Source organism: Neofelis nebulosa, chromosome 5 (assembly GCF_028018385.1).
Source record: "Neofelis nebulosa isolate mNeoNeb1 chromosome 5, mNeoNeb1.pri, whole genome shotgun sequence".
In the NCBI taxonomy this organism is placed as follows: Eukaryota; Metazoa; Chordata; class Mammalia; order Carnivora; family Felidae; genus Neofelis; species Neofelis nebulosa.
The window spans coordinates 155,540,940-155,558,846 of record NC_080786.1 but is presented as its reverse complement, the minus strand read 5'-3'; the positions used below and the strand labels follow the sequence as shown (position 1 = coordinate 155,558,846).

The 17,907-nt window shown below is 55.6% G+C and overlaps 1 protein-coding gene and 1 non-coding gene across 2 annotated transcripts in view; one reads left to right on the top strand and one right to left on the bottom strand.

Moving 5' to 3' along the window:
• The window catches only part of C2CD2 (C2 calcium dependent domain containing 2), a 48,279-nt gene that overhangs the window by 26,256 nt on the left and 4,116 nt on the right, over positions 1-17,907 (top strand). The window contains exons 6-13 of the mRNA XM_058732081.1: positions 1,197-1,320; positions 3,009-3,114; positions 5,741-5,805; positions 7,702-7,826; positions 8,320-8,494; positions 9,444-9,557; positions 11,549-11,676; positions 13,256-13,565. Of these exons, the coding sequence (XP_058588064.1) occupies positions 1,197-1,320; positions 3,009-3,114; positions 5,741-5,805; positions 7,702-7,826; positions 8,320-8,494; positions 9,444-9,557; positions 11,549-11,676; positions 13,256-13,565 (1,147 nt within the window). The remainder of the gene's footprint in view (positions 1-1,196; positions 1,321-3,008; positions 3,115-5,740; positions 5,806-7,701; positions 7,827-8,319; positions 8,495-9,443; positions 9,558-11,548; positions 11,677-13,255; positions 13,566-17,907) is intronic.
• Positions 5,997-6,103, bottom strand: LOC131513231 (U6 spliceosomal RNA). The gene has a single exon (XR_009262465.1). It is a non-coding gene; the product is annotated as a U6 spliceosomal RNA (small nuclear RNA).

The following is a 17,907-nucleotide window of genomic DNA, read 5'->3' as shown; positions in this document are numbered from 1 at the left end:
GGTCCAGCCCTCATTGGCCTTGACCCTCTGCTTTTCTGTGTTGGCCGTCCCCTCAGAGCCTGTGGTCTCGGATCTCATCCTTCCAGGACTATGGGACCTGGGAAACCCAATCAGCAATGAGAACATGCCCTCGAAGCAAGGAGGCTTTATCTAATACCCTCCGTAACTGCATGAGCCAGTTGTGTATTTATATAAATGTACATTTGTTCACATGCACAAAAACTTATTGTAAGGAATGGGCTCACGTGATCACAGAGGCCGACAGTCCCAGGATCTGCAGGGTGAGTCAGCGAGCTGGAGACCCAGGAGAACCCCGGGGGCACTTCCCGTCTGAAGGCCAGCAGACATGAAGAACTAATGTTTCCATTCAAGTCTAAAGGCAGGAAAAAAACTGATATCCCGGCTTAAAGCAGTCAGGCTGGAGGAATCTCCTCTTTTCCAGGGAAGGTCGGCCTTTGTTCTGTTCAGGCCTTCAACTGATTGGACGAGGCCCACCCACATTAGGGAGAGCAACCTTCTTTACTTGGTCTTTTGATTGAAATGTTAACCTCGTGCAAAAATACCCTCATAGCAACACCCGGGACAATGAGCAAATACTTGCGTGTCCCGTGGCCCCATCAAGTTGACACATAAAATTAACCGTCATGCATATATAATTGAAATATGTTACCTCCATCCCAGCCCTGTGATTGCTCTGGCCCCAGTGCTCATGGACTGGGAGCCTAAGGACTTTTGTGACTACTTCTTACAGGTCACAATCAGCAGGGTCCTGGTTGACAAACTTTTTTAAAAGTTTGTTTATTTATTTTTGAGAGAGGGAGAGAGCACGAGTGAGGGAGGGACAGAGAGGGGAGATGGAATCCCAAGCAGGCTCCGTGCCATCAGCCCAGAGCCTGACATGGGGCTCGATCTCAGGAACCGTGAGTCGGATGCTTAACCGGCTGAGCCACCCAGGCGCCCCCGCACCTGCTTTATTTGGGCATAAAAGGCTCCCTTGCAAGGGAAGAGGTTTTGGTTGATTGGGACCCTCCCTTCCCACGAGAAGGGAAAAATCGTCGCAGAGCAGACCCCAGGGTCAGGCGCCCCGTGCAGACGGTCCTGAAGACGCCCCTCTCCCCCCAGTGACAGGTGTCGAGGTGTTGGGCGGCCGCCCCTTCTTCCCCGCAGGTCACTGTCCTGTGTGCTTCTGTTCACAGAACCTGCAGCACACTGCACCCAGCCCTCAGGAATCCTGCCCTCCCAAACCTCCCAGGGCCCACGAACTCAAGCTGTCGGTGAATAACGTCCGGGCCTCGCTGCTGCACGATCCTGGCGCTTCAGGCAGGTGGCACACGGAGCCCTGCTGGTTCCAGAAGGGACCGTCCCGCAGGGTGATTTGTGGTTTCGCCGTGGCACCCTCCAGTGGGGTCTGCGGCGTGACCCCCACCTTTGAGCAGAAAGAGCCCCTGAGAACCATAACAGCAAAGAGGGGCAGTTAAAAAACGGTCCCGGCTTTCATACGTGAAGGCTGAGAGCAGAAAGGAATGTGGTCGTGTGTAACCTTGTCTTTCTCTTGAGTCTGGAAGGCACATCCTTTTTTTTTTTTTTTTTTTTGAACTATTGAACGCTTAAACCCATGTTAAGCATCCCTGACTGATAGGCGATAGGCACCTTCTCCTTTTCTAGAAGCCGAGGTGCCACGGGGGCAGTTTAGGGAGCGTCAGAAGGGCTTTGGCCCATCGGGGACGCTTCGGTGCTGGGAGGGGCTATTATCGGAGTGAAAAGTATTGCAGACCATTCTTTTTTTTTTTTTTTTTTAAGTTTATTTATTTCGAGAGAGAGAGTGCAAGCAGGGAAGAGGCAGAGAGAGGGGACGAGAGAGAGAATCCCAAGCAGGCTCCACACTGTCAGCACAGAGCCCGACGTGGGGCTCGAGCTCACAAACCGTGAGATCGTGACCTGAGCTGAGATCCGGAGTCAAGATGCTTAACTGACTGAGCCACCCAGGCGCCCCAAACAGATTATTCTTTTTAGCTGTTCCTGAACGTTTGCTGAGCCCCCACATGCACAGCAGCCTGGGACAGGACACATCTTTCCACTGTGATCCGAGTTTGCTGAGACCAGGAATGAATTCTTCTTTATTGTCCGAGAACACTAAGGGTTGTTTATCTGCAGGGACTTCCTTCCGGTCCCCAAAGCACAGACTGTCCGCATTTTAACAAATGAGAGTCTGTGCAAAGCTCGTCCTAAGTGATTGTTCGGGTCAGAGCACTTGGATGTTGCCGTCTGGGGCTGCAGTGTTTAGCCGCCGAGGGGCCTCTCTCTCTGGACTCAGTCGGCCAGGGCTGGGGTCCCTGTTCCTCGCCTCTGCCGGCAGGTGCACATCTGGCTCCGTGTCTCCCTCCACGGTGATTGTGAAGATTCATAAGATAATGTGATAGAACACGTGGCACCGCGGGGTATGTGGTAAAGCGTCCGTGCGTTCCGGTGATGACTGACTACGCCGTGTGTCCGCACCTTCATGCCGTGGGACAACAACTGTTCACTAGTGAAATGTCCCGTGACGGGGATCAATGATCCCCAAACAGGAGTCCGACTGAGCCGAGTCAGGTGTAAAAAGACACCCCTTGTAGGTAGGGACATGGCTTCCCTGTGGGGTACCCCCCACACCTGGGGGTCGTTCCAGAGGACTTGCCTTCTGCAAGCAGTTAGTCTTGTCCAAAAGTGGGGGCCGCATCTTCTGTAGTGATGTCGCCCCTGGGGAGTGTCCCCCCTCCCCTCCCGCCCAGGGCAGGGAGCAGGGGCACTTGGGGTCTGTCCAAGGTCAATAGATACCAAGTTGGGGATAGAAAACCTTAAACCTCAAATGAGGTGCTTCGAGAGTTTGCTAATGGCAAAGGAAACAAAGAACTGTCCCCCCAGAAGTGGGTAAGCCGAGAGCTCAGGCATTTAATGCCGCCCGTTATATGCAAAATGTGTATGCGTGTAATGCGGTTAAAAAATAAAAATGCCCCTTTGTTCGATTACAGGCTACGTGAACCCACAGTGTGTAGTTCGGCTGAATGATCCCGTTCAGAAGTTCAGCGCCCTCGCGAAAAACGCTACGGACCTCACCTGGGAAGAAGAATTCACCTTGTGCGTACAGCCTGGCTATCTTGGGCTGGGGTTTGTACAGCCACACCTGTCCAAGACTGCCCAACCCGGCAGTCGGTTTGCAGCACCGTTCACGCCAAAAACTAAAACTAAAAAATAAATTTCGCTTAAATGTGTAGCCAACATCCGAGGTAGTTTTAGGTTGAACGTGGATTTCTTTCTGAAGGCGGCTCTGGGCGTGGGTTTCCTCCTTGCCCACGTCCTGCTGTGACCAGAGAGCACTGTGGTCGGGCTCCCTTTTCTTTAGAAATACACACGCTTTGGGGCGCCTGGGTGGCTCAGTCGGTTAAGCGTCCGACTTCGGCTCAGGTCATGATCTCATGGTCCGTGAGTTCAAGCCCCGCGTCGGGCTCTGTGCTGACAGCCCAGAGCCTGGAGCCTGCTTCAGATTCTGTGCCTCCCTCTCTCTCTGACCCTCCCCCGTTCATGCTCTGTCTCTCTCTGTCTCAAAAATAAATAAATATTAAAAAATTAAAAAAAAAAAAAAAAGAAATACACACACCATCTGGAGCAGGATGGAGGAAACTTCAGGCTGATACCAGAGGCTGGCAGGGAGCGGACAAAGGGAAATTCTAAGAAATGGTGTAGGAAACCCAAGCAAGGAATTATCGAGCAGCACCCCCGCGGCACATTAAGAATGATACAGCCAGACCAGCTGGGCTCATACCCACTGTTTTTCTTCGAAAAGTATGGGTAGTACAGCGAGATGAGGAAAGGAGATCATGTTCAAGGATTGGAAAGGAAGAGACAACACGAATCATTACCTGGAGGTGATACGGCTACATGTCTAGACTACTTGCGAAAATCAGTTAAAACTATTAGAAATAACAATAGATACAGGCTAGAAAGAATATTAGGAAACCGGTATAAGTCATATTCCAGTCAAGTGGCTAACTCTGCAGAAATCAATTGCTTTCTGATGCTTGCACGATGAACCATTAGGAAAAAGTACTGACCGCAGACGTCCCACGTGTAACATAAAGAGCTTTTATAAATCCTTAATGAAAATAGGAGCGCTCCCTTGGAAAACGGGGGAAAAATGAGCTGGAAATATGAAAGCAAGAACGATAGGTAGCTAGAAACTTTTGAAAAGATGTTCACTCTCACAAGTAGTTCAATACAAGTGTGTAGACAGAAGAGAATTTTTTCACCTTACAGGGTGGTAGAGAGTAGGGGAGTGAGAACAGCCAGTGGAAGCGTGGATTGGAATAGCCATTCTGGAAGTCCTCCAGGCGTATTATAAAAAAGAGGGAGATGGGGCGCCTGGGTGGCTCAGCCGGTTGAGCGTCCGACTTCGGCTCAGGTCATGATCTCGCGGTTCGTGAGTTGAGCCCCGCATCGGGCTCTGTGCTGACAGCTCAGAGCCTGGAGCCTGCTTCGGATTCTGTGTCTCCCTCTCTCTGCCCCTCCCCTGCTCACATTCTGTCTCTCTCTGTTAAAAATAAATTAAAAAAAAAAGAGAGAGAGAGGGAGAGAAAATCTCTTAAATGCACATACCTTTTGGCTGGGATCTACAGTTTCCCTAAGGAAATAATCGCACAGTGTTTACAAAGATGTATGGATAAGGATGTTTCTCTTCGCTTGTTTATAATTACAGAATGTTGACCACAACCAACAATTATTAAGGGTTGGTTATTAAGGAACGGACAAAATAAAAGGCCACATAGTGAAGCACTGGGTATCTAGTAAAAATGACGTCGTTCTGTAGTGTCTGACGTGGAAAGATGTCCTGTATCTTAATTGAGAAAAAAAAAGAGAGAGGTCTATCATGTTCTATATTTTGTTTTTAGATAATTACATAGCTACACTTTTTTTTAAATTTTTTTAACGTTTATTTATTTTTGAGACAGAGACACAGCACGAACGGGGGAGGGTCAGAGAGAGAGAGGGAGACACAGAATCTGAAACAGGCTCCAGGCTCTGAGCTGTCAGCACAGAGCCCGATGCGGGGCTTGAACTGACGGATCACGAGATCATGACCTGAGCTGAAGTCAGACACGTAACCGACTGAGCCACCCAGGCGCCCCCATAGCTACACTTTTTAAAAACATGTTTATTTGGGGAGGGAGGGAGAGCTCGCACATGCGAGCAGGCAAGGGGCGGAGGGAGAGGATCCCACATGGGCTCTGCACTATCAGCATGGAGCCCGACTCGGGGCTCGATCCCACACACCATGAGATCATGACCTAAGCCGAAAGCAAGAGTCGGATGCTCAACCGACTGAGCCATCAGGTGCCCATATAGCTACACTTTTTCATTCAGCAACTACTCCCTACATGTCGCTCTTGAAATTTCAACTAATTAAACTTAAACAAAGTTAAGTTCAGGCCCTCCATTTGCCCTGGCCTTACCTTGAGCTCTCGGTGGCCATCTGTGGCCAGTGGCCCCGTATCAGAGAGCGGCTGTGTACAACGTTTCCGTCATCAGCCAGGAAGTCGCGGAGAATTCTGGGAGACCGGCAACCAAATATTAACGGCAACCGTTTGGGGATAGTCAGGTTGCAGATAATCTTTATACTGATGGTGATTTGTGTCTCTTTGTACAGTCAGGAAAAAAACACCGTTTCAAAAAGTTAATGGAGCTTAAGGATTCTTTGTCTTTCCTGCAGTGAGTTGAATGCCAAGTCGAGGGAGCTGTACTTGGAGATTTCAGAGGAAGAACAATCATCAGGAGGTGGGTGTCGAGCAGGTAGATGGAGGCCCTGCTCTCTGGGAGGGGTGGTCCAGCCACCTTGACGGGGACCCGGAGAAGCTGGGAGGCGCGGGCGGGAGACCCCACAGAGCATGCTGGAATTCCGAAGGCAACGTTGGCTTGAAAGTCCATTTCAGTTTTTGACAAGGTCGTACATTTTTTTTTTTTTTTTTTTAAATATGGAACGCTTCACGAATTTGCGTGTCATCCTTGCGCAGGGGCCATGCTAATCTTCTCTTTATTGTTCCAATTTTAGTATATGTGCTGCCGAAGCGAGCACATACATTTTTTTTTAAATGTTTATTTTTTTGAGAGAGAGAGAGACAGAGCATGAGCAGGGGAGGGGCAGAGAGAGAGGGAGACACAGAATCGGAAGCAGGCTCCAGGCTCCGAGCGGTCAGCACAGAGCCCGACGCGGGGCTCGAACCCACGAACCGTGAGATCATGACCTGAGCCGAAGTCGGACGCTTAACCGACTGAGCCACCTGGGGCCCCCAAGGTCATACATTTTGGAAAAGAATATACTCAGCTGGTTTTTACCTTTCTTTCTTTCTTTCTCTCTCTTTTTTTAAAACAAATATCTAAAATTTTTTATTCAGTAATTCTTGGTTTAGAGATGCACTTCTCAATCTTCTTAGCCTTAATTGACCTGTTTTGTTTTGTTTCAACTTGTGGTAAAACGCTTGTGACATGCAAATGACCATCTTAACCATTTCTGAGGGTAACATTCAGTGCTATTAAGTACATCCCCACTGTGTGCAACCCTCACCGCTGTCCGTCTCCAGAACTTCTCCATCTTCCCAAGCCGAGACTCTGTCCCCCTGAGACAACTCCCTGTCCCCTCCTCCCCCCAGCCCCTGGCACCCTCCCCTGCCACTCTACTCTCTGTCTCTGTGGATTTCAACCGGCTCTTCCTTGTAAAATAAGCCACAGCTGCTTGTACTGGACACATGCTTTAGAGATGAGAGAGCGACAGTTAAAGGCAAAAATCACGACAGTGAGCTCGGACCGGTGTGAGCGCACATGTGCTTGAGTCAGGAGTATCAATATTTATTAGGTTTCTAAAGATGCCCTTAGACTTAGCAAACTTGGAGAGGGGGACCCTCTCCTGGCTTCTCCTGCCACAAACCCGAGGTGTTTGGATGTCTCCTAAAATTACCAAGACCCAGGAGAAAGCAATTTAAGCTTCTATGTATGAGCAAGAATTCGGAGCCCATTTCCCGGATTCTGCTGTCTTGGGGGGAGGCAGGGAGGCGCTCCCGACCAAGGGCCAAGTGCCAAGGGCAGGCGTGTGGTTTGACCCCAGACTGGGCAGGTGTTCGCCTGCGGAGAAGCCCCTCCGAATCCACCCCTGACGCACGGCTCGTTCGCTCCGCTGGCGGTTCAGTCCTGTACAGCCTCGTGGGGTCTACGAAATTTCGTGCGAAAACCACAAAACAGAACGAAGAACCACCATATAACCTTTACTCACACCCACACGCTTTTGACATTTTGCCCCATTGCCTCTGTTACCTGTGCTCGCGCTGGGTGGTGGCTCTCGGTTTTGCACACTGTTTCTGCACGCGCACACACACGCACGCGTGGGCCCTTCCTTCACACCCCCTCTCCTTGGCGAGTCCTTCCTGAGAATAAGGATGTTCTCCTGACGTCCGCTGCCCAGCTCTCGGCTTCCTGGATCTGTGTCGGTGGGTCTGCATCCCAGCCTTGCAGGTCGGGCCCCCTGGCCCTCAGGGCTGTCACTCTCGACTCCCGCACAGGCTTTTCCACCTGTGGTGGTCTGGAGCGGCGCCTCGGGGACTCGTCCTGGGTGTGGTGGCTTCCGTGGCACCCCGTGGAGGCACGCCCACGGGGTTCCTTACTTGTGTCCTGTTTCTCTAGCTCTGTCGGCGGTGACGACCATTCCCTTAGATTTATTCAAGAAGCAGCCTGCGGGGCCACAGAGCTTTACGCTGACCAGCGGCCCCTCCTTCGGCAGCTTGGTGCTGGGTTCGGTCACCGCAGAGGTACGACGACATTGCCCGCCGTGGCGGCGCTCCGGCTTGAGCCGCTCGAGACCCACTTGAGATAAGGAACGTCTTCACCCATCAGGCTTCCTCTTGCCTGAAGCAGGACGCTCTCCCCAGAGCCCGTTGCGCGCTGTGCGTTTCCAGACTTGGACGGGCCACGTCCCGCCCACGGTCGCGTCGAGTCGCCTGCCACGTGGGTGGCAGTCCACGACGCCATGTCATGTGGGCCGGCCCCGGAAAGGGCCACTTGGTTGCACTGGGTTCTCCAGCCTCTGTTCCGTCGTTGCATGGCGAGTGGGTGGGTTTGAGCGTGGGTCTTACCGCCTTCTATCCACGGTGGGGAACCCCGGGTCAATCGTCAGACGGTTCGGAGACTAGGTGACGTTCATCGAAGAAGGCAGGGGTTATGGCAGAGGAAGGCAGTCCCCCGCCCCCCGTCCAGGCACCGGGCCGGGTGCCGTATGGAGCGCGTAACCAGCTTTCTCTGCAGTTCTCTTACGTAGAGCCCGGCGAAGCGAAATCCTGGCAGACCGCTCCGCCCGCTCCTGCTGCGAAGGTGGAAAAAGACCGCATGGTGATGCCCTGTGGGACCGTGGTCACTACTGTCACTGCCGTGAAAACCAAGCCGCGTGTCGACACGGGGAGGGCGTCCCCGCTGAGCTCTGGTGAGAACGAAGAGTGGGCCCCCGGCCTGGAGTCACGCCGTCCCCGGGCACCGTGGCCCCCTGGCCAGCAGGGCGCCGCAGGGAGCGAGGTTAAGACACTCTCATGGCACAGAAGGAGCGGGAACCGGCAGGGCTCTGCTTAGCTTTTTTGTCTTTAAGTTTGGCCATTTATTTTTTGAGAGAGAGAGAGAGAGAGCGTGCGCGCATGTGAGCGGGCGAGAGGCAGAGAGAGAGGGGGAGAGAGTCCCAAGCAGGCTCTGTGCTGACAGCTCGGAGCCTGGAGCCCGCTTCGGATTCCGTGTCTCCCCCTCTCTCTGCCCCTCCCCTGCTCGCATTCTCTCTCCCCCTCTCTTTGTCTCAAAAATAAAATAAATAAACATTACAAGTAAAAAAAAAAAGCAGGCTCCATGCTGTCAGCACAGAGCCTGACACGGGGCTTGAACTCACGAATTGTGAGATCACAACCTGAGCCGAAACCGAGAGTCGGATGCTTAACCGACTGAGCCACCCAGGCGCCCCGAAAATCATTTTTTCGTAGGCTTGATGTGCCATCATTTTAGATCCAGCTGGATCCTGCACCGGTCCCCTCAGCCTCCGCCGTAGGGACAACTTCTGTATACATGGGTCACTAACTTTTATTCGGGCTGTACGTCTGTTCGCACAGATGTGTTATCTTTCCAGAATAGGTTGCCTGGCCCCATTCGTGAATACAAAACAGAATGTGAAATTCTGGCTTAATTTCTGAAATTGTACTGAAACCTGGGTTCTCCCTCCCCACCCCACCCCCACCCCCCAAAAAAAGAATGAGATCGTGCGACGATCTGAAGGTTTGCCCTGGCCGTTTCCAACCGCCCGGATGGCGTTGGCGCGAGATGTGATTTCACTTTCCGAAACTGTAGGTTCAGACGGCTTTGGGGGCCCTCTTATGACCAGGATGTTCCTTTGGCAGAGTCTCCCCTGAAGACACCTGTCAAGGTGAAGGTCATTGAGAAGGACATCTCTGTCCAAGCTGTCTCCTGTCACGGCGCCCCTGTCAGTAAGACGTTCTCTTCTTCGGACACAGGTAATGGGCGTGCTCACCGCCTTTTCCTTCCTCCTGGCCTCTTCCCTCACGCCTTTCGCATCTGCCCCGAGGTCAGCATTTCCTTTTCAGAGTTTGGGAGGAGCTTTTTCCAGTAAAAGGAGAAAAACTAGGAGAAAGCGGAAAGGGAAGCCAGCCAAAGACCAGGAGTGGCATTTAGTTTTAGCAGGTGCTTTAACCAAATAAACGTAAAAACCCAGTTTATGAAACTTTCGAGCATTATTTTTCTGTTGCCCCGTGGGCCAGTGCTATGACCATCATAAAATAAGCAGGGCGCAGGGGCGAAAGCCTAGAGGCGGCTTTGTTTTTGTCTCCCGCTGTCCCCGAAAAGCTGTTTGTTAGGAGTGGTTTCCCCCAGACCCCTGCCTGCAAATTTCCCATTTTTATGGTCACTTTCAGGTAATCGGCGTCTTTGGAGAGGTGGGTTTCACCGTCTCCCTAGATCAAAGCGCGCTCTAACTCTGGGGATGAGGCTTTCTCCCTTGGCTCGGGTGTGACCTGCCATCAGAGAAGGGGCAGGTGGGCACCTGTCCCCATTCCCTGAGTTCTGTGTCTGATCTTGCCGAGGTCAAGGAGGGGACAGGGAGGAGGGGACAGGGGCAGGGAGCTCTTCGTTTTCCCTCAGCCCCGTCCCTGTTTCCGTGGTTCTCTGCAAACCGCTGGGTTCCCCCAATGCAGCTTCCTAGACGCACGCAGTGTCCCTGCCGTGCTGGCCGCTCCTGACGCCCCCTTCCCTGCCCCTGGCAGTGTGCTCCAGCGACCGCAGGGACACCTTCACCTGCACAGGGATCCCATTTTAAAGGAGCCCGGGCTGACGTTTCCATGGTGGGCTCCCCATCTGGTGCATGGGCCGCCGGCCCCGAGGTCAGCTCCCTGTGCCGCAGGTGCCCTAGTGACTTTCTCGGGCGCCCCTGGCACTTTGATGGGACTTCGGAGGACAGCTCAGGACCTCCGGGCTTGGCGTGGGGTGTTGGGCGGGACAGTGAAGCTCTCTCCTGGGGTGGGGTGGGGGGGATCCTCGCCCCACCCCTTCTTGTCACCCTCTCCCTTCTCACTGTGGGTCCGTGGACAGGCCATTGGCCCTTTGCTTCTTCCTCTGGAATTGTCCTCGGGCCACAGCCGAAACTGAGGCGGCAGGTGTTCCTGTGAACACATTCCTGCCCCTTTAATGGCCTCGTTGTTTGACTCTGGCGTCACGGGAGCTGCTTCAGTCACGTTACGTGTGCCGGCTTTGCGCCCGAGACCTGCCGAGCCCCTCGGTTCTGCCGCCTCCCTGGCTCCCTGACGGTCCCCCGTGTCTCCAGTGGGGATAAAAAAGGCACCTGGCTCTTGGGGTTTGCGGGATGGCTGTACGAAACAATGTGTACGGAGCCCTTTGTACCGCACCTGCCAGGTGCTAAGCATCCCACAGACGACGGCCGGCGGTGGGGTTGGTAGGAACCACGGGACGGATCTGCCTTGGCCAACCGGCTCACGTGAATGCTAGGTGCTGAGTCCCTCGGGAGGGAAAAGGGGCAGCCTCATTGCCTTGCGAAGTTCAAATCTTCCACAAGGTTAGAGGTGTTTTTGTTTGTCAGCCTACCTGCTCGACTTGTTTCTTGTCAACCCTGCGGAGGTATGACTGGCGTGTAAGAAAACGCAGGGATCTGAGTAAGCGTGCCTCAGTGAGTACGTGGAACCTTCCAGAAGCAGCCGTGGACCGAGGGTGGTCTGTGAGCCAAATGTGGCCCTGGTTCTGCTCATAAATTGCCTCAGAGCCCAGCCTGGCAGGGCTCTGGCTGCTCTCACCCTACAGAGGCAGCGGTGAGTGGCCGGGACCCGGTGACCCGCCGGCCCACAAACCTTAAACCGTTTGGGCCCTGGCCCCTTCCGGAAGGTATCTGCCGACCTCTGCCTGGGGACCATTTCCGTCAGCCCTGGCAGTCTCCAGGGGGCGTGTGTGCACATGCTCAGTGCTGCCTTCCCTCCCGCAGAGCTCCTGGTTCTGAATGGCTCGGACCCCGTGGCGGAAGTCGCCATCCGCCAGCTCAGCGAGTCTTCGAAGCTGAGGGTCAAGTCTCCACGGAAGAAAAGTACCATCATCATATCGGGGATCTCCAAGGTGCGGCCATGCGCTGGCAGGGGCGGGGCGGGGGGGGGGCGCGGATTGCGTCTGTCGGCGGGCTGGCTTCCTCCTTGGGGAAGGTAGCCTGAGCTCTTGACGACGTCCGGAAAGTTCCGTGCAAATGGCAGGTTCTCTTCCTGACCCAGCGAGCGGGTCGTTCACGGCGTCATGTGGATGCAGCTTGTCCCGTTGATGAGGCAGCTCGAAGGTCTCTGGCCCGGGGGGCCCCTTTGGGACCGAGCCTCCGCCCTCTCGCTGGTCGACGACGGGGAGCGTCCACTTCCCATGTCGCACGCCTCCAAACCACTGAAGTTTTTTTGCAGCGAGTGTTTATGCCTTTTGCAGCCAGAGAGACGTGCGGATTGTCTAAAACATACCCCAGTCTCCACTCCCTCCCTTCTCCTGCCCTGCTGGGTGCCAGAGGGGCCGGCCCCTCAGGGCAGGGAGCCACGCTACAGCCCCGTACTCGTGTTTGACATCTCAGATGGGCCAGGAATGGGCCACGGAGGGGCGTTTGGGAGACCAGGAAGTCATGGGGGACGAGGAAGACGACGTTCTGAACACGGAGGGGGGGTGCTCGGAGGCCATGAGTGTGGCGGGTCTAGAAGTCGTGCCGCAGTGGGTCGTGGCAGGTGCCAGAGGTGCGTCACCAGTGTTGCCATTGTACTCGGGGCCTCGGTGGCTGGTGCTCACGTACCAGCTGCCACGCCTGCCGGGCAGCCGTGACACGGCCCCGAGGCCCCAGGCCCCAGGCGGGGGCCTCTCTGGGCTTCCTGAGTGCACTTCCGGCCTCAGCCAGCAGGGGGCGACGGCGTCCCCAGAAGGGCCAAGGCCCAAAGGCTGCGTTCTCCTGAGTCCGGGCCGGCTGTGAGGGACCCACGGGGTCTCCTGACCATGTCTTCTGTGCTTTCTGTGGCTCTTTAGGAGCCCAAGGGTCTGCACGTTCAGCATATCCAACCCCCTGCAGTTACGATTTCTTTGCGGACGCTCAGGTTGTCCCATCTTGAGCCAGTGGGCACGCCGCAAGCCGGCAGAGTGTGGGCATCAGACAGCGGCCCGCCCCAGGCCCCTCGCGACCACCTTCCCGCCCTGCAGCCACCCAGCCCCGCGGCTGAGAGGAGCACCCCGGATTCTCAGGCTACGACATGTATGCTGAGCAATTTCTGCCGGCAGAAAACAAAGTCCTGTAGGATAAGTGTGAAAAGACGGAATCTGTAGCCCACGTCCCATGACCCCCCCTCCAGCGTGCTGTCCGCCTCCTAGAAGGAAGTGCTCTCCCTCCCGCAGGCTGGAGAAGGGTGTCTGCTTCCTCGATGCCCCTCCACGTGTGAAGGGCCCCTGGCACCAGGGGCCCCGACCCTATGCTGTGAGCGGAGACCCATAGTCACCGCACTTCAGTCCCTTGGAAACCCCGTTGCCGCCCCCTTGGAAGACAAGCCGTGGGCGACTTCTGACTCTTTGGAATCACCCCCAGCATGTTTGGACAGAGGTTTCCGGGCTTTTCTGTGCCGGCCCTCCTTCCGTGTGTCCTTGCCGTCGTCCCTCATGCTGGCTTTTTTCTCTTGTCCCGGGACAGACCTCGCTATCTCAGGACAATGCCGCTGCCCTCATGCTGGACTACGCGGCCTCCGTGGACGGCAACCCCCAGGAGGACCCCCCGTCCCTTCCGGGGGCGGCTGCCATCTCTGCCCCGCAGGAGGAAGAGGCGCCGGCCCCGGCCCCGCTGGCCCCAGAGCCCCAGGAGCGCGAGCTAGGCTCCTGGGACTTGGACCAGGAGTCACAGGCCCCGGCGTGGGACAGCCAGGCCCCACTGGACCCCGATGGGGACGAGCTGTCAGAGAGCTCCCTGAGTGTCTCAGAGCCGGATGCTGCCAAGAAGCATAAAGGTACCTGCGCCCACCCCCCTCTCGTCCCCCCGCTGCCCGCCCCACCTGACGGCTGATCTCTCCTGCCAGTTTCTGAGCTGACTTTCGGTTCCCATCACCCGCTTCCCTTCCCCTGTGCAAACCCACCCCCTCCTCAGCACCCCACCCCAGCGAGCACCCCCGTGCAGGAGGTTGGGGCCCGACTAGAGCCTCTGGGCAGGGGCCACATTGAGAATCCTTCCATCTCTCCGCATTGGGGGGCTGGGGGGAACAGCTTGTGGTCATGCCTAGAGGCCCCTTCCTCTCTCTCTGCCCCCCACCCCCGCCCAGTAGAACTATCTAGGGCATTTAGAGGGGGTCATATCCCACAGTGGGGCCAGAGAGACGCCACACGTAGCCGCCAGAGACCCGGCTTCCCTCGGCTGTGCAGATACGCACCTGTTCATTGTGTCTCAATCTCTTCCCTTCGCTAAAACCAGGGCAGACCCCACCACTCGGACCTGCTAGGGCCCAGGGCGAGAGGAATACCCCAGAAACTGGGGTCAGTTTTAAGTTGACGACCATCAACTTAACGTGTGTGTAGGGCCGAGGAATCACATCATTAGGATAATCCGTTGTTTTCCATTAGCCCTAAATCGGGGCTTTAACTTGTACATTTCTTCAGTGTGCTCAGTTTTACTTAGCGCTTCGGCACGATGGTGACGTAAAGGTTCCTTCTGAGCGAACGCGGTCTGGGGGCTTGAGGTCTGTTCTCCACGGGAGGCGTCACGCCTCCTGCGCTCAGCTTCTCCTCGGCACACGAGGGTGGGCCCACCCCCCGGGCAGTGGTAAGGGGCCCCCGGTGCAGAGACAGGATGGGAGCAGGTGCCTGATCTGAGCTGGGAGTCGTGGGTGCACCTCAGCGCCAAGTCCTGCCCTGCTGAGAACAGGCAGCAGACTGCTGGCCATCAGTCTGGCCAGCAGACTGCTGGTCCCAGTCACTCCTGAGGTCGGGGACCCCGGTGAGCTGCTCCGTGGCTGTCTCCCACTGCCCCCGCCCCGCCACCCCGTTCTTGCTGCCGGGACCAGTGGTTCTCAGACCCGGCGGTTGTGCTCCCCACTCAGGGGACACCGGCAAGCGTCCCGAGACAGCTGGGGGTGGGGTGCTGCAGGCAGCAGGCGGGGTGCAGCTCGGAGCCCCGTGGGGTGCAGGATGGGCCGCCCCGTGGCGGTGCGTGGCCCTGTGTCCTTGCTGTCGGGGCTGAGAACCCGGCTGGAGGCCTCTGCGTTCATCCCTACCCACTCCCTCCTGTCTGCTTCTCGTGCGTCCCCACGAGGCCCCTGCTTGCCGAAGCAGGGTGGGCACACGTGGGGAGCGGCTGGAAGCCAGAAGGAAAGAGGGAAGGAGGACAGGATTTCTAAGCCACGGGATGAAGATCGGACCCTGGGCTGCTAAGTGCCCCTGCGCTGAGCCTGGGTGACCTGTGCGTTGCCCTCTGGCGGCTCCCTCGCTCCTGTTCGGAAGGCGCAGCCCAGGTTACGGGCTGTCGGTCTGCCAGGCGCATACACACCCCTCTGGCCTGCCCTTGGGGCCAGCACGGCCCGAGGGAGCCCCCCTGGACCGGAGGAAGCCCGCGAGTGCTGGGTGGGGTAGCAAAGGGGGTGCAGGGTGGGGCGCCCCTTCCTCTCCCTTCCTTCTCCCGGTGGCCAGCAGTCTGCTGCCTGTTCTCACGGAGCCCCAACCTCCCAGCCTGCCCTCCTGCCCTCCCGCGTCAACCCCGGCCGCCGCGCCTCGCCGACCCCAAGTCCATTCAGAGACCACCCTGCCCTCACCCGTCGCTTCCTCCTTCCTCTGCTTTTCCCTCCAGAAGGTTCTTTCCCATGGGATCCCTTCCGTGGCCGCCCTTCTCCTTGCCCGCCACTGGCCAGGTTGATGGCACCCCTCAAGAAGGGCACTCTTGGGGACCTAAGTGCCAGCGACTTGGGCACAGCATCTCCGTGAGACGTTGGACAGTTATGTGTTAACGGATGCCAAGTAGCTTTTGTGTTGCACCAGTTTTCAACACTGGGGATCCAGGGAGTGGCTCTGTGGGGTTTCCTCTCGTTTCCGCGTTAAATAACTGAAGGTTAGTTTCTGGCCCAAGAACCACCTATGTGGGTTTGCACAGATTTCCAAGACCTGCCAGCATAGTTAGAGTTCTGGAACCCCGCGGGTTGGAAATGTCCATCTTGTGAGGTCGCAGCCAGTTTATCGCCACACGTGGGCTTGTTTCTAGCTTAACGGTGTCGATGCGGCCGGGCTGCACGATGTGAATTTACTTCACGTGGCCGCGTGTTTAGAGACGGCCGAGATGGCAAAGGTTACGCCACGTGTATTCCCCCACGAGTAAGAACCAAAGTATCGATGGAGACTTTGACAAATAAATATTACAAAGTAAAAAAAGAAAAAACAAAAAGCAATCCGAGCCCCCAGACTCTCGCCAGACGTCCTTCCCAGTCACTTCACCCGCACGTGGGGCACGGTGCTTTGGAACTCACTGTCTGTCATTCTTGTTTTGCTCCCGCGCACTTTTCTTTTGACCTCTGACCTCTTCCTTCTCGTCACCTCGCGCTCATTCCCTCTAACTTAAGAGGATCGCTATGCCAACCAGAATTGATTGCCTACACAGTAAGTTACTTTTGTCTTCTATATGTGTTTTTAAATTAGGTGCGGTTTCGCCACGAGAGTAGCATATTTTGTAACAGCAGGAAGCTGACCCCCCCCCCCCCTTCCCTTCCCTTCCTTTTTATTTTCCTGTCCCTCGCCAGTGTGTGTCCGCAGTTGCCTCCGTACAAGTGGCCTGGTTGGGTTGAGACAGCACTTTACGCGGGTGGGGCGCGGGCGCTGTGCCCCTAGATGGGGGGCACGCAGCCTCGCTCGCTGTGATTTGCATACGCCCCTTCCCTTAGCGGAGCTCTGGTTCTAACAAGCAGTCGCTTATAAACAGACTATGTGGGGTTTAGCTCGAACTCAGAAGCTGTTCTTTGGGCAGCAAACTACAATGTGTAAGGTGGCTTTTGGTCATTGCTTTCCTACGTATGAGATTTTGAGATGGATTCTTCACGGAGCTATTTGTGTCTGTCAGGGTCTGTGCAGACAGACAAGCATAGATTTGCAAACATTTGCTCTAGTAAAGCTATAATTTAGAATAATCATTTTCAAATTTCTTCCTATTTACTTTTCAGTGTGTTTGTGATTTTTTTTTTTTAACCTTGTTAGAACCAGGGAAAGATTTTTCTCCTCTCTGCCCCCCCTTTAAGCGTTTGGCTATTCGTTTCACATTGCACATCTTCTCTCCAGATTTTGTCCTTAAGGGATCTTTAAAGTGTGGGTGAGGTCTGAGTCTTGCCTCCTGACTGCTGGTGTGGCTGAGCTAATCTGGAAAAAAGGGGCTTATGAAATCCAGACTTCTCCAGTTCCTCTGGCCTGGGCACTGTGAGCTTCCCCATCAGCAAAGGGGACGGGTTCTGGGGGCCCAGAGGCAAGCGTCACATACCAAACTATTACTGTCTTGGCCAGAGTTCTCTAGAGGAACGGCACCAATCGGTTCTACATTTCAAGGAATTGGCTCACGCGATTATGGGCTCTGACAGTCTGAAATCTGTGGGCGGGGCCGGTGGGCAGGGGACCATCCCTTCTTCTCCCAGAGCCCTTCGGCGTTGGCTCCTAAGGCATTCAGTTGATTGGAGGAGGCCCGTCCACATCATCCGGGGTAATGTGCTTCAGTCCGGGATAGCTGAATGCGGGTGTTACCCCCACATCTGCCGAGTGCATTCACCTAACAGATGAGGGTCTGACTGAATCCCTGGGCACGCTGGCCACCTTGACACAGAAGACACAGCCGCACGGCCATGGTGAGGTGAGGGAGCTCCAGACGGCGTGACTTCTCAGCTGACGGGAGAGTCCGGTGCCCCTCGCGCCACCGCGGAGTGCGGGAGTCAGTGCCACACGTGTGGCCTTGTTCCTCCGTCGTCATTTACCCCGAGGGCAACTGTGATGTGTGCCCAAGGCTCAACAGGCTTTGACGTTTTTATTTGGAAATGCAGAGGAGATGATCTCCGCTTACTCTGGTTACTCCTCACGTTTGAGGAGTTAAACCATGGATCTGGAGACGGCCGTGTGTCCGTAAAACGTCCTGCCCGACACACGCTACCAGCACGCCTCTCGGGATCTACGTGGTTCCGGAAAGCCTGTCCACGCCCGCGTTGGAGCGCAGGGCTGTGCTCTGTGACGCCAATGGGAGCTGAGACCCGTCTCACTCTCTGGAGGCCCCCCTGGTGACCGCCACGGATGCGCCCTCTACCAGACACCTGCTGGCCACTGCTGGGCGGTGTGACCCCCCCC